Source organism: Octopus bimaculoides, chromosome 23, assembly GCF_046866305.1.
Source record: "Octopus bimaculoides isolate indiv1 chromosome 23, ASM4686630v1, whole genome shotgun sequence".
NCBI lineage: Eukaryota > Metazoa > Mollusca > Cephalopoda > Octopoda > Octopodidae > Octopus > Octopus bimaculoides.
The window spans coordinates 12,495,703-12,512,714 of record NC_142950.1 but is presented as its reverse complement, the minus strand read 5'-3'; the positions used below and the strand labels follow the sequence as shown (position 1 = coordinate 12,512,714).

The 17,012-nt window shown below is 38.1% G+C and overlaps 1 protein-coding gene across 1 annotated transcript in view; it reads right to left on the bottom strand.

The window, feature by feature from the left end:
- The window catches only part of LOC106883603 (guanylate cyclase 32E), a 37,958-nt gene extending 33,206 nt beyond the window's left edge, over positions 1-4,752 (bottom strand). Inside the window, exons 1-3 of the mRNA XM_089340086.1 lie at positions 4,144-4,752; positions 2,822-3,116; positions 299-448 (exon numbers count right to left, since the gene is read on the bottom strand). Coding sequence (XP_089196212.1) covers positions 299-448; positions 2,822-3,116; positions 4,144-4,716 — 1,018 coding nt within the window. The 5' untranslated portion in view covers positions 4,717-4,752. The remainder of the gene's footprint in view (positions 1-298; positions 449-2,821; positions 3,117-4,143) is intronic.
- Between the last annotated feature and the right edge of the window lie 12,260 nt (positions 4,753-17,012).

Here is a 17,012-nt window from a genome sequence, read left to right as displayed (position 1 = left end):
ACTACCACTGACTACTGCTACTACTACCTATTACTACCACCACAGCTACTACTACTACTGCTGCTACTAACTATTATTAACACCCAGTCAAAACTAATATTACTACCACCACCCCTACTACTACTAACTATTACAACTACTGACTACAAATAATACCACCGTCAACACTAATTACTACTACTACCACTACAACTAAATACTTAGCATGATCATGTATGGGACATCATTGACTGAAGATCTACCTGAGCAGGACTGACCTGGGGCTAAAACAACAACAACAACAACATCAACAACTTACCAAAAATGAAATACTTTATTCTTTTTGCGGGGTCATCAGGTTGATCATTGACCCCTATGGTGACATAGTCCCCACTGTCTGTCAGCCCCATAGACTTCAGTGTCCGTACAAATTCAGTAAGAGCATGATGGTCCCCTAAAAATATATAAACTGACAGCACAACATTAAGGTGGGTAATTAATTAAAAAATATATTTAGACAAAGATGGCTTTTACCAATTAGCCTAATCGATATAGGAAAAGAATTGATTGAAATAGTTCTGTTGTATATCATTTCATTGTCATATTAATGTTCAATTGTCCATGCTTGCAAAGACAATTGGAGTCTGTTGAGTCAGATTTTCAAGATATTATATGGCCAGATGCTCTTCCTGTCACCAACCATTTCCTGTTTCCATGCAAGGAGATATTTCTCCATGACTAGATATATTTTTGTAGAACACTGGATATAAATGATGCTGCTTTTGACACTTATTTTTTTTTTAACCAAATAAACTCACACTATAAACTCATTCTTCACTTGTTCTTATTTTATTGCCCTTTGCCTTAAATCTTTTGTCACATATCCCGTGATCTCTTCAGTGACTCTCAATCTCATATGTCTCCTCCTGTTCTGTTTAGTAAACTTATTTTACAATTTTGCAATTATCACACACTGTGAAGACATGGAGACACGAATACACAAATATACACTCAGTTTATTTATTTATTTATGTGCCCTTTCAAAGCCTAGCCAGGCTCATGGGGCCGATTTCCCAGTTTCTATGGCGTATGTGTTCCCCCCAGCTGGATGGGACACCAGTCCATCGCAGCGTTACTCAAGAAACAGGAAGAAAGAGTGAGAGAAAGCAGGGGCGAAAGAGTATAACAGGGGTCGCCACCACCCCCTGCCGGAGCCTCGTGGAGCTTTAGGTGTTTTTGCTCAATAAACACTCACAACGCCCGGTCTGGGAATCGAAACCACAATCCTCCGACCGCGAGTCCGCTTCCCTAACCACTGGGCCATTGCGCCTCCAAATACACTCAGTTTACTGAATCAGTAAATGATTGCTATGGTATTTGCTATAAACTGACAAAGCAAGCTCCATTTAACCCAAGGCAACAGAGTAAGTGTCACTGATGAGGATTAACTCATGATTTGACACTCCTCGCTTGCTATAGGGAGGTTGGTCTCCCTTGTCAGTCAATAGATAAGTACTTTGCCCATGGCTAAGAGTTGTTTTGACTCTTGTTTCTAGCAATGCTGCTGCTGATCTGCACCTTTAGTCACTTTAGTGATGTTTGTACTTGGACCTTTTGGTTTTTAAATTGCAGATAGCCACCTTAATAATTTACACACACACACACACACACACACACACACACATGCAACTGACTTCTTTCAATATCTCTCTACAAAATCTACTCACAAGACCTTAGTCAGTCCTGGGCTATAATGAAAGACACTCGCCCAAGGTGCCATGCTGTGGGACTGAACCCAAAGCCATGCAATTGGGAAGCAAGCATCTTAACCACATGGCCATGCATACACCTCACAGCCTCGAGTGATACATTAGCAGAGTTGTAAAAGTGTCATATAAATTGCTTTGTTGTATTAGTTCTGACTGTCTACATTCTGAGTTCAAATCCTGCTGAGGTCGACTTTACCTTTTTATTCCTTCAAGGGTCAAGAGAAAAGAGGTGAGGGAAGGAGAAGGATAGAAAAATGAAAAGAAGAGAAGCAGGTGAGGATGAAGTAGAGTAAAAAATTGAGCTGAGATATGAGTTTAAGGATAAGAATGGGATTAGTGAACTAAGTGGTGTAGGAAAACAGTCATTTAGACCCGTCAATGCCATGGTTTCGAGTTTGAACATGAAACGTTGTTCTTTCAGTTTCCTAAATTGTGCTGATAAATGGGTAATGGAATGGCCCATTATGCTGAAGTGGGGAGTGACAGGTTGGACCATTGTATTGAAGAATTTTTTAAAATTTTCACATGGCTTTACATAATGACTTTGTCGTGGTTTTAACATTTTCTTTGTTTCAACAACAACAGAAGCAGCAACAAAGACAGCAAAGGCAACAACAACAACAACAACAATAGTAACAGCAACAAAACAATAGCAGTAACAACAACAAAAAAACAATAGCGACAACAATAACAACAACTATAACAAAACAATAGCAACAACAACAATAGCAGCAACAGCAACAACTTCAGCAGCGGCTTCCAATTGCTCATCCACATCCTCCTTCCCCCACTCTAACCCCTATACCCAATCCTTTCTTCCCTTGAACCTCATCCCACTGGAATCTCCTCTGTGCTCATATCGTTCCGGCAGACTGATGTCTGCCTTCAATGATTTATTCAGAACATTAACATGAACAACTTCACCATTTCTTGAAAGACATGCAAAGTGCCATAGATGCTGCCTCTTTCTCCAGACACAGCAAATAAAATAAAAAATAATAATAATAATGTTATCAGGGGGAAAATGAACAAAAACCAAAAATAAAACACAGATAATAGTGAGTCTTTCTTACTGTGAGTATTTTCATAGGTGTCCATGACGATCTTACGTACACCACCACCACTTATGTAGGGTTCGTCAAAGTGTGCAACATCCCGAACCGTGAAGTTGTTTTTGGCCGCCAGTTTAGTGAGAGCATCAGCCGTCTCCTGCCAGATTGGACGACTACCAACCACAATAACAAACTGAAACCATTGATAATGTTGCAGAAGTGCAATAATCGATTCACTTACTTTGGATGTTGATGGCTGAGTTCTGGCAAATGTGAGCAAATGGTTTTGTTTCATTTGAACCTCTTCGGAACATTTCTGTAATGGAAGACACATGAATATGAGAAATAATAGATATTGTTTGATTGCCCTGCTGGAATAGCATCTAATAATTTTAATTTATATTTGTAAATTAATGAGAGCAAAGGATAATTAGCTGGTAGTTCTAGCAGCTGTGTGTGTCTCCAACACTGGCTGGCTGTTTATCCAACTCTTCAGCTATTTGTATCTTAAATACCCCAGCTGCTTATCAAACATCTGAGCTGTATGTCCAACACCTGAGCTGTTTTTCCAAACACCTCAGCTGTCTGTCCAACATCCCAGCTGTTTGTTTATCTATCACAGTAAATTGTTTTTCCAACACCCCAGCCATCTGTTCAATTAACCCAGCTATCTATCCAACAACCCTTGACTGTCTCACACCTTGGCTATTTGTTCAACACTCTAGCTGTTTGCCCAACACTCCACTTTAACAATCTGTTTCTCAAACATCTCAGCTATTTCCATAAATACATCAGCTGTTTGTTGGGTACCTTGGCTGTTTCAAAGCTACTTGGCCTGTACCTCAGCTATTTGATAAATATCCCAGATTTTTCACAGGTACCTCAGCTTGTTGTCTGTTTGACAGTTCAGCCATTTATCTATCTGAAACTTTAGTTTGTTGTCCTATGTCTCAGTTTGTTATCCTCCCTCTCAGTTTGTTTATCAAACACCTAAACTTGTTGTCTGACTCCTAAGCTTGTTGTCCACACCTAAACTTGTCCTATACTGCAGTTTTGTTGTCTAACACCCCAGTTTGGGTATCCACCATCTAAACTTGTCTGATACCTCAGTCTGTTGGCTAACACCTAAGCTTATTGTCCTGTACAACAGCTTGCCTGTCCTAAGCCTCACCCTGTCTGTCCACTGCCTAAGCTTGATGTCTGATACTTCAGTTTGTCTCTCCTATAACTCAGTTCATCTGTTCCACTCATCAGATGTTTCAGTATCCAACGCCTCACCAACACAATCACCCTTCAATCTGCGACTTTGCTCTTCTGTAAACAAAACCAAAATATCTACTTACATAGGAAATCAATGGAATATTCCAGGCTGTTGCTAGGGCAGCTTCATAGTTACAAGTACCTTCTGGTCCAATGAAAGCAGACACACCCTTCATGTATAATGCTGTCATGGCTTTCAAGGCAGCCAAAGAATTTCCTTTAGCATCATAGTAACAGAAACCAAGCTTTATACCATTCCTGGTGAATTCTTTACTTTGGTTTACATCTTCAATGGCTGTGGTCAGTGCACCAGCTGACCTCTTGCCACCGCCTCCAAGAAGCATGGCTGGCAAGAAACCAAGCCATAACGTCTGGTTTGGTAAAGTTAAAGAATTTGGTGAAATGTAAGCAAAATCCACATTTGGCACTGAAGAATCAGAAATTGGAAATGGACTAGCTGAACTGAGTTTAATTGTCATCACAAAGAAGAGAATTTGCCAGACATTTCTAGATGATTCTGAGATATTGAAGAGAGTTGTCTTTCTTTGGTTTGTATTTCTTGTTAACTGGTGCCACCATTTTTTGGATGCTGGGAATACATTGGTGTAGAATAGTCTATGGTTTTGGTTTATTTTAATGGTCTTCTTGTGTTCCATTACTGATTAAGTCTTTTCTTTTATATCTTTATTCCAAAAAATGTTTGATTTATATAAAATCTTTTATGTTGCTCGTGTTATATATATATATATATATATATATATATATATATATATAGTGTTATGTATTTGTGAAATACAGAGAGATAAAATATATATTGTGTTATATAATGAGAAATATGCAGAGATATACTTTATATAAGAAAATGTAGACAATGTAATAAATTAAGTTTAGAGAGGTTAACATCTCTAAACTCTATTATGTGCATGTATTTGTGAGTGTGTGTATGTGTGTGAGAGAGAGAGGTAAAGTTGTACTCTCTGTATTACATGGTAGTGAAGTAGTACATTTGGATAGATGGAGAGATGTAGAGATAGACAACTAGATAAATAGACAGACTGACAGATTGATAGATATAGTGTTATGTGGAAAATTACATATAAATTATGAAGGTTGTTACATGAATTTACTGACAATTCTCTCGGTGGTATATATACACACACACAAATACACACACATATACACATACACATGCACAGATATTTAAATGTGTTCTGGTGTAACTAGAAGGTCATAAAAAACATCAGATATTTGTCTAGTTACAATATCAAGTTGTTTTGTTTATACAAAATGATATACAAATATCTTAATGATAGTGTAAATATTTTCTCTTCAACTTTGGCTTTTCTGATATTTTCCCAGATTCTGTAAATGATTTCTCAGTTGTTATTTGAAGGAGAAACAATGAAAAGCAACTTCAATATTCTCTATAAAAACCAACTCACGTTTTAATTAATCAACATTTTTTTTACAATTTTTTTTTTTTAACTAGAACAGAGCCAGTGATATGATGATTGGTTTTCTCTTTTCCTTTTTTCGTGGTTCCTCAATTTCTTCACGACCATTTTCTTTGGTAGCTGACATTATTACAACTTCATGAGGGAGAGAGCAAAAGCACTGTTTAAAGAAAGAAACAGTAAAATTCTTTGTATAAGTCAAAATAAAACATTTCAAAACAAATGAAAATAATTCCAGAATATTGGTTCCAAATTTTGGCACAATGCTAGCAATTTCTGGGGATGGGATAAGTCAATTACATAGACCCCAGTACTCAACTGGTATCTATTTTATTGATCCTGAACGGATGGAAAGCAAAGTTGACCTCAGCAGAATTTGAACTCACTGAGGAGAAAACAAGGAACTGGGAGAACATACATGCTTGTCCTTTCAGGTGCCAGTGCCACTTAAAAAGGCACCTGTGCCAGTCCTGCATTAATGCACCCATGTCAGTTTTGTGTAAACACACTCATGACGGTGACACGTAAAAGACACCCAGCACACTTTATTAAGTGGTTGGCATTAGGAAGGACATAAGGTTAATTGCATGTCATTATCTTGTAAAATTTGGGAACTGAAGGAAAGCGGGATTGAGTTTGGCCTTAAATGGGAAATAATAAGGAAAGCACAGCCTTATAGAAATAGTAGATATGGGTGTGAGCTGTGCTCTATGGAAACATATGAGATTTTTAATCATAAGGACAAGAGCAACCTGACTAACAATGGATTAGACCTAAGGGTATCATACATACATAGTGTCACCCATACATTTAAATATTTTCGAAATTAGCGTTTTATAGGTGTTGTACTTGAGCTGGATTGATGGAAACTAATTTTTAAAATTTTAGTGTTGTATCTAATCATACTTACCCTCTAGTATTATATATATATATAAATAAATCAGGTGATATTCAGCTACATGAAGAATTAAAGTACACTGCATATAATAGTATAGTAAATTAGTGTGCTACATAGAGTTAGTATACTATCCTATGTATATTCCTGCCTAGTTAGTCTAACGTCATCATGGTTTTAGTAATTAAACTATTTATTCCTTTTTCTAGTGTTCCACCCTTCTGATCATATTATCATTTTTAGAAAGGCCTTTATGTAAGTAGTCCTCCTATTTATGTACCCCTAGGAAACTATATTATCATGTATGTATTTAGCACTGGAAACTTTACAACTTATATTATACCTCTTAGCTTATTAATATATAGTTAGCATGTTCTACCACCCCGATATTCCTTTAGTAAATACCAGTGATCAGTCTTTATAGATACCACCTAATAAGTAAATAATTAAGTATAATGATAGAATTATTAAACAAATTCTATATAATCTTCTCTTTCTATTATTCATAATATGGTTTATATACTGCATTATGGTTTTAGTGATTAAACTATTTATTCCTTTCTATGGTATTCTACCCAACTGATCATATTATTTTTATAATATCCTTTGTATAAGTAAACCTCCTAATTTTGTACCCCTAGAAATTTATATTAGCTTGTATATAATAGCACCAGTAACTTCACAACTTATAATATACCTCTTAGATTATAATTAATATATCGATAGCATGTTCTATCACTCCAGTATCCCTTTAGTAAATGCCAGTGATCCGTCTTTATAGATACCGCCTAATAAGTAAATAATTAAGTATATGAATGAATATTAAACTATTTCTATGTAAGTTTTTTCTCTCTCTATTGTTGAAAATTTTGGTATATATTCCTCATAATCATCACTCTCTGCGCTGTTTCCCCTTCCGGTCAGCCTCCCCAGACACTGACGTCATACCACATAATCTTTCATCAAATTTCTTGGTGTTTATACGAAATGAATTGAAAATGGGTTTTCTAAAGGAAAAGGTGACGAGCTGGCAGTGGTGGCAGGAGTGGTAGTGACGGAGGTGATACTGGCGATGATGATAATGATGATGCTGATATAGGTGTGGCTATGTGATAAGGGGTTTGCTTCCCAATTACATGGTCTCAGGTTCAGCCCACAGCATGGCACCTTAGGTAGGTGTCTTCTACTATAACCCCAGGCCAATTAAAGCCTTGTGAGAGGATTTGGCAGACAGAAACTGTAAGGAACCTGTCACATGCACACGCATGTGTACATGTGAGTGTTTCTTTGTGTTTATCCCCCACCACCATTTGACAGCCGGCGTTGGTTTCTTTACATCCCTGTAACTGAGCAGTTCTGCAACAAGGGATGAAAGGCTTTCAGAAAATAAGCTGTTGGGGTTGCATTGTTCAACTAATCCCTTCAAGGAGTTACCCAAGCATGGCCATAGTCTTTCCATCTAATATATACATATCTCCATACTAATTTATACATACCTTCCAACTGGGTCTCTTTGTTGAGACCCATCATCATCATCATCGTTTAACGTCCGCTTTCCATGCTAGCATGGGTTGGACAATTTGACAGAGGACTGGTGAACCAGATGGCTACACCAGGCTCCAATCTGATTTGGCAGAGTTTCTACAGCTGGATGCCCTTCCTAACACCAACCACCCAGTTGGAAGATGAAATAAAATGCAAATCAATAAGAAAATAATGATAACAAGAGCACTCAGAGAGCGCAAACCTCCCCCAACGCAACATAAATGTCCTCTCAATGATTAACCAGAGGTGATTTTTAAAATGAGAATATCTGAAATAAACTTGACTGCTCCCACAAAAGAGAATATTAAAAATGAACCTGACTGCTATCAAAAATTAAGTAAAAAAAAACGGGAAAAATAATCCAGAATCCTTGTCCAGCACCAGATCAATCCCAAAATCTAATCAGTTCATGCCAGTCATGAGGCCAAACATTCCTGAAAGCTTCATCAGAATCCATCCACCAGTTCTTGAGATATCTTGTCCACGGACAGACAAACAAACACGACTGAAAACAATACCTCCGCCTTCGCTAAGGTGGAGGTAATAATAATAATAATAATAATAATAATAATAATGAATTTTTTTTAGATATTTAGCTACAAGGCTAGTAGTTGATTATGCTGATTCCCTATATTTAACTGATAATTTACTTTACCAACCCTGATAGGACAAAAGGCAACAAAGAAAAGGAACTCATTGTTTTATGATAGTGGTTTCAAATCTTGATTCAAAACTAACAATTTTTGGGGAGTGGTAGGTCAATTACATCAACTTCAGTGCTCAGCAGGATATGTATATGCATACACACATGTATATACATACATATACATACATACACACATACATACATACATACATACATACATACATACATACATACATATAATTAGTAACACCCCTTCCTTCACACACACAAAGATTGCATCACAATGTCAAACTGATATTGTCAGGTGATTTTTTTCAATCTTGTCAACAGCCTTCACTCTTGAGCATTTAAACTGGTTATATCCGGCTAAAATATTCTGCATGTTTTATGTCCAAATTGGCTAGATCTGGCATCTCACACCCATCCTACAATACCATTCTAAAAATATACAATCACATCAGTGAAATCTCAAAGCCACAAGATAATGCATGATTAATTTTTCACTGGATGCGCAATGTCAGTGCGCAAGTACAACAGAATGTAAGAATCTTGAGAGAAAAATTGGGTGCAAGAGGCATTAGATGCGGTGTGCAAGAGAGAATACAGAACTATGATCATGTGGTGTGTTAAGAAGTGCTGGTTTCTAACTGTGGAGGGAACCTGTGGAAGAGGACAACCCAAGAAGACATGGGATGAGGTGGTGAAACATGATCTTTGGATGTTGAGTCTCACAGAAATAATGACAAGTGATTGAGATCTTTGGTAATTTGCTGTGCTTGAGAAGACTCATCAAACTAAGTAAAATTGTAGTTGTGTCCAGTGCCAGTGACATGTAAAATGTACCCATACCAGTGGTATGTGACAGGCACCCATGCCAGTGACACATGAAAAACACCTGTGCAAGTGGCGTGTAAAATGCACCCATACCGGTGACACGTAAAAGGCACCCACTACACTCTTGGAGTGATTGGCATTATGAAGGGCCTCCAGGTATAGAAACTGCAGTCAAATCAAGACTGCAACTTGGTACAGCTCTCTGGATTACGTGTTCCAGTCAAACCGACTAACCCATGCCAGCATGGAAAACAGATGCTAAATGATGAAGATGATGATGATGATGATGATAATGATGATGATGATGATGATGATGATGATAATGATGATGACGATGAATGTGAATAAATAAGTATTACATTTGAGAAATGAATCCAAAGGCTAAATAGTTAAACACTACCCAACCGCCAGCTAACTGACTGATAATTATAACACACTTGCCACCCAAGACACTGCCATTATAAATATGGTTTTTGCCATTATACTTACGGTCTTCTTCTTACCTAACCACTGATTCCACCCTTTCCTACTTTTGTATATTTTCCCTCAAACTCTTCAAATCTACTTGTCTATCACTTATCCATGTGAGTTAGTATCTATCTACCCTCATACATGTGGAGATGCAATGGCCCTGTGGTTAGGGCAGCAGACTCACGGTCATAGGATCGCGGTTTCGATTCCTAGACCGGGCGTTGTTTGTGTTTATTGAGTGAAAACACCTAAAGTTCCACGAGGCTCTGGCAGGGGATGGTGCGAACCCTGCTGTACTTTCTCTCACCACAACTTTCTCTCACTCTTTCTTCCTATTTCTGTTGTGCCTGTATTTCAAAGGGTCAGCCTTGTCACACACTGTGTCACGCTGAATATCCCCCAAGAACTACGTTAAGGGTACACGTGTCTGTGGGGTGCTCAGCCACTTGCACGTTAATTTCCCGAGCAGGCTGTTCCATTGATCGGATCAACTGGAACCCTCAACGTCATAAGCAACGGAGTGCCAACAACAACAACCCTCATACATACATTACTCTATCTTTCCTTTCTGCTGTCCTTTATACACCACATAAGCCTTCCGCTAATAATCTACCTCACTCTCTCTTCAACAAGGGAACCGTTCCCTACTTCAATCCCCTACTAAGGATTTACCTCATTTTTCTCTCTCTGAACATGGAATAGTTTGCTGCGATACAGACAGCTTATTTTCATATGCTGAGAAATGTATCATAAGTGCATCTATTCTGGAAACAGCTGTAAAAGACTATCTGCACACCTTACTCCCTTGTTAATTACAATGCATTCTATTTTAATTATGTTTAACTCTTTAGTATTCAGATTACTTTGTCAAATGTAATGATTCACATTATTTTGAACGCATTCTTTCATAATTTTGAGATTTTTACGATATGACTGTTTATGTAATTGTTGGGTTGGTGTGAGAAGTCAAATCTGGCTAGTTTTAACATAAAGCAGGTAGAATATTTTGGCTGGATAAGGCCGGTTTAAATGCTAAAGGGTGAAATATATAAACTCCATGTTCTAAACTGACGCCAGTTGTGTGCCTGTTCATTCTTTCTTTATACTGTACATACACACACATACACATATATATACATATATACATATACTGACACACACACACATACACAAAAATACATATACTGACACACACACACACACACACACACACATTCTTTTATCCTTTCGTTTCAGTCATTTGATTGTGGCCATGCTGGAGCACCACCTTGACGGATCTTTTAGTCGAACAAATCGACCTCAGGACTTATTCTTTGTAAGCCTTGTATTTATTCTATCAGCATCTTTGTCAAACTACTAAGTTACAGGGACGTAAACACACCAACATCAGTCATCAAGCAATGGTGTGGGGAACAAACACAGACACAAAAAAACAAACATAACATATATATATATATATATATACACACACACACACACATATACATATATATATATATATATATATATATATATATATATATACACACACAATGGGTTTCTTTCAGTTTCCATCTACCAAATCCTCTCACAAGGCTTTGGTCAGCCAAAGGCTGACACTTGCCCATAGTGCCACATAGTGGAACTGAACCCAGACCATGTGGTTGGGAAGTAAGCTTCTTACCACTATTGACATCAACAACATGCAATTCTTTATGTTTAAAGTTTCTAAAATGAATACATAAATTCAAAGGCTTGCTTTGGCCCAATGATTAGAACACCTGTCAAGTCAACAGGAGATGTGGGTTCAAATCTTGCAGGTAGTCTTTGACTTTTTCTGTCTAAAGGGGTTTTTTCAACCCAATATCTACATGCTATTATTAATAACTCTATAAGGTGACAAGCTGGCAGAAGCATTAGTCTGCTTGGCAAAATAGCAAGTGGTATTTTGCCTGTGTTTATGTTCTGAGTTCAAATTCTGCTGAGGTCAACTTTGCCTTTCATCCTTTCAGGGTCAATAGAATACCAGCTGCACACTGGGTCAATGTATTTGACTAGCTCCCTCCCACCAAATTTCCAGCCTTGTGTCTATAATAGAAAAGATTATTAACCCATTAAGTCCCAGAGTACTTAAATTTCTGAATATTACTTTAAAATTTTTTACAGATGATTGAAAATAGGTTAAAATGAAAAAAATAATTATTAAAACTCCTTTACTTCAAGTAGAAATGGAAATACTTGGTGTCCTATAAATAGGACACTGAGACAGTGTGATATAGCTTATTTAACCCATTACCTACCAGTGATCTCATATGAGATCACTTAAAAATTATAAATTTCGTAATTATCTGTCAATATTTACACATACCTAACCTTTTTGCTATATCTACTAGGTATATTTCTCTGATATTCAAATGAGGTTTGCTAATTTTTCACCCAATATCTCACTTATTTCTAATAAAAATGTTATTTTGAAATGTTATTTTGATCATTCCAGCGTGTTTCTAAGGCTGTTTTATGCTAGAAATCAAAGTTTCATAAAAAAATTCCTGTTAATAAAATTATGGGAGGTAATGGGTTAATGTTTTCATTTAGTGTCCTATTTATAGGACAGTGGGTTTAATTGGTTAATAGCATTATGTGTACTTCAAGAACTAATTCCAAAATATATAAATTTAAAACAACAGGGAATAAAAAATAAGGAACTAAATCAAATGTCACTCACATATTAAGCAAGGGTCTTGAGGTCAAGTTGACTTTGATTTTCCATGTTCCATTACAGGTAGAGAACAGACAGTATAGTATAGGTAAATCCTGACCATGTAGTGTCTCTCAAGCCATCCTTCATCGACTTTACTAATCTTCCTCATTAAATTTGTAGGTGGACAGCCAGTGGGTAACTCCTTATTAATTAGCCGACAGAGACATTGACCGACAGAGGCATTAACCAACAGAGACTCTGTTGGTTTCCTCCGTGGGTGATTGCTAACCCTGCTGTATACCTGGGGGGCTAATCATTGTCAGCTCTTAACTCCATCCAAAGTGGCAAAGCCCAACAAATGAAACCAGTGCAGTTGTCAGTTATTGTTGCTCTCAGAGAAGATTTAAGGTCATTCTTGATAATAGCGCCAACGGTTCTAATTGACATTCGTTTGTTGTCAGAGTAAAGAGAGAAGAAAAAAGGCAAAACATCTCAAGTTGTTGTTATGGTGGTAGCGACAGAGATTGCGGCGGTGGCAGTAATTGTAGTGTGGGTAGTGGTAATGGTGGTTGAAGTGGTAGTAGTGTTGGTGGTGATGATGGTAGTGGTGGTGGTGATGATGGTAGTGGTGGTGGGAGTGGAGGTGGTGAGGAGTGGTGAGGAATGGTGGTGGTGGTGGTTCAGGTGGTAGTAATAGTGACTGTGGTGGTGGTGATGGTGGTGGTGATGGTGATGGTGGTGGTAGTGATGATGATTATCATCATGATGGTCATGGATAGAAGTTGTTTCTGTGATGAAGTAATAGAGTGGTGATGCTGGTGTGGTAGTCATGGTTGTAATAGTTACAGCTGGGGTGATGGAAACAGTTGCTGTAGTTAATACACCAGACTTAATGTTGTTGTTGAGATGTGGTTGTCAAGGAAGTTCTTTACAGCAAATGTTGTTGCTATGTCTGGTGGTGATGATAACAGTGGTGGTGGTGGTGGTGGTTTTATATGTTGATGATGATGATGATGATGATGGTGGTGGTGAGTGAAATTTTGCAGAAGAAAACTATTTTTGAGGGATTCCAGGTGCAACACAGAATGAAATGATTAGGTGCAGCTGTTTGGACGCTGGCAATTTGGGCTGGCTGACCGGACATTGAACCTTCTTTTTTTTTTTTTGGTACTGACATTTTTAGTGGTGGTACTTTTGGGTTCTGGAAACAAAAATACAAAAGCTTGTTCAGAAATGTAGACATACAGACAGAGAGTGATGTTATGATTTCTTAAGTGAATACAATTGACAGAAACCCTTTCCTTCTCCTCATACACATACAAAGAGAAGTATGCTCACACACATACAAAGAGAGAGAGAGAGTATGAGAGAGAGAACTATTACCTACCTACTCACTGTGTTGTTCATAGACGGACAATACCAACTGCTTGTCTCCGGAATTTCCTCTCCTGCATTACTCTTTGGTAGGTTGCTCTTCTGTAAAGAGCTTTCGACCAGTTGGTCGATAGATGTTCAGGTAGGACAAATCTTGGGTCACTTTCCAGAGAAATATTGATTTCAAATTTTGGCACGAGGCCAGCAGCTTTTTGGGAGAGGGGGCCAAATCAACTGAATCAACCCCAGTGTGCAACTGGTACTTTTTTTATTGATCTCAAAATGACGAAAGGCAAGTTGTTAATCAGAATAAGCAAAATTTTAACAAAGCCAAAAGGTTCCAGGGACAAAATGTCTGATGTCAAAGAAGTCAATATTAAACCAGCAATGCCAAACAGATGATGCCAAAATGTCTTATACCCTTTCTGAGGGTTTTCGAAATGGACTTGGAGGTTTCTTTAGCCATGTATTGCCTCTATAGCCACACACTTGCATTTGTCCCTCTCTCATACTTTAATGCAGCAGTTCCTGAAGTGGGTGGTACTGCCCCTCTGGGGGCAGTGGAAAGATCCAGGGGCCACTGAAGAAAAGTGAGGCAATAATGGGGTGGCCAAAAGTGGGGGATGGATGTAAAACAACAAAATAATGGGTTAATTAGATTAGGTTTTATGTGTGAAATACAGTTATTTTGAATTTGCTGGAGAAAGTGGTCTACGTTTGTGGTGGTGCTAGGAATGTGGCCCGGGTGCCAAGGGGACAGCAGCCTGAAAAATTTGGGGAACCACTGGTTTAGCCATTCAACACCTGACATAAAAACCACTCACCACCTTTCCCTCCTAAATACTTCTTCTCTTTCCTTTTTCTCATGTTTTTTTTTTTTTTTTTTTGGTTTGCAAGTTTCACAGAAACATCACCAGTGCACGAAAAAAGCATCCAGGACACTTTGTGAAGTGGTTGGCATTAGGAAGGGCATCCAGCCATAGAAACCATGCCAAAGATGACACTGGAGCCCAAAGCAGCCCTGCTACTCACCTTTGCTGTAAAAATTACCAGTGTTTTAGGGAGGCACTTCATTGGTTGCACAACCCCAGATCATGGTACTAGTTGAGCCCTTTCCTTTTATAAGGTCTGATTGCAGTAAGTACGACTGATATGGTTTTTGAAGCATGCCAACTTCAGAAGAGCTGTTAGAGGGAATCCTTGCGATCAATACACAAATTTTGTTGACCATACAAAAGCATTAGATACATCATCATCATCATCGTTGTCACTATCAACAACAACAACAGCACCAACAACAGCAGCAGCAGCAAAAACAATAGAAGCAAAACCAACTATGAAGGCTGCTGAAAAGTTCCTGGTTTTTAAGGGTTTCATGAAAGGGTAGAACTGTTACCTTTACAGCGGGGGAGGCAAGACACTTATTTAGAAGAAATTCTTTTATTTGTTTCAGTCATTTGACTGTGGCCATGCTGGAGCACCACCTTTAGTCAAGCAAACCGACCCCATGACTTATTCTTTGTAAACCTAGTACTTATTCCATCGGTCTCTTTTGCTGAACCACTAAGTGACAGGGACATAAACACACCAGCATCGGTTGTCAAGTGATGTTGGGGGGACAAACACAGACACACAAACATATACATACATACATATATATATATATATATATATATATATATATATATATATATATATATTATAATATTAGGGATAAAATCCAAAATTACAGGTAAAAACTCAATTTCATTGATGAGTTCATGAACCTTGGTTCTTTTCCCTAAAACTATATATATATATATATATATATATATATATATATATATATATATGACAGGCCTCTTTCAGTTTCCGTCTACCAAATCCACTCACAAGGCTTTGGTTGGCCCAAGGCTATAGTAGAAGACACTTGCCCAAGGTGCCGCACAGTGGGACTGAACTCGGAACCATGTGGTTGGTAAGCAAGCTACTTACCACACAGCCACTCCTGTGCCGATATGCAAAAAATTATGATGGTATACAATATATCTTTCTCTTTTTTGCAGATTTAATACATGATGGTAACTCCTACAATAGATTTTGGTAAAATTGAAGAATGGGCAATCATGAAGTTCCTCTTTTTGCAAGGCAAAGAGAAGCGGTAGAAATCCCTGGCCAGATGAAAGAAGTCTGGAAGGATGGCTACCCATCTTTACTCCACAGTGAATATCTGGGTATCAAGGTTTAGTAAAACATCCTAACAATCCACTGCATCACTGATGAGGTTGTGTAGTTGAGTTTGTGTGTGTGTGTGTAGGTGAGTTTAGGTGTGTAGGTGTCATCTTTCAATCATAGTTTTCCTAAGCCCTGTAAAAAGAACTCAGAATGTTGGGCCTCCAACCAGGCCTTTTGTGATACCCTTTAAGCCAGGAACATTTCAGCACCCCCTAGCAGTATACCATGTTGTATGCACACACATATACACCCATCACACACACTCTCACTCTACATACATATCCCTTTGAACACCATCTGCAATCCCCACCACGCCCTACCCTTAATACCACCAATACCCCCCACAACACCATCCTCCACCCCAGATTTAATACATGATGGTAACTCCTACTGTGGATTTTGGTAAAATTAAAGCATGGGCAATCATGAAGTTCCTCTTTTTGCAAGGCAAAGAGAAGCAGTAGGTGTCATCTTTCAGTCATAGATAAATACCAGTAATACGTGTTGGTCACTTGTGTACCTCTTCCCCTTGCTCACGAAATATAAATCTTGTACTTAAGCCTGAAGTAACTATTACAATCATAACATTATTCAAAAAAACGGTAACTATCTCGGACTGATTAACCAATTAAGTTAATTAAACAATATTTGATTGACGATTTGATAACAGAAAGCACTTCCTAATTGTTGAAGCAACCAGCCGTCAGGTTCTGATAAAGAGGAAGCTTTTAACGATATATTTTTTCTTGTAGGAAACCAGAGATAAAAATAAGTACATATGGGGTGGAGGAGGGTGTTGTGGGGGGTATTGGTGGTGTTAAGGGTAGAGTCGGGTGGGG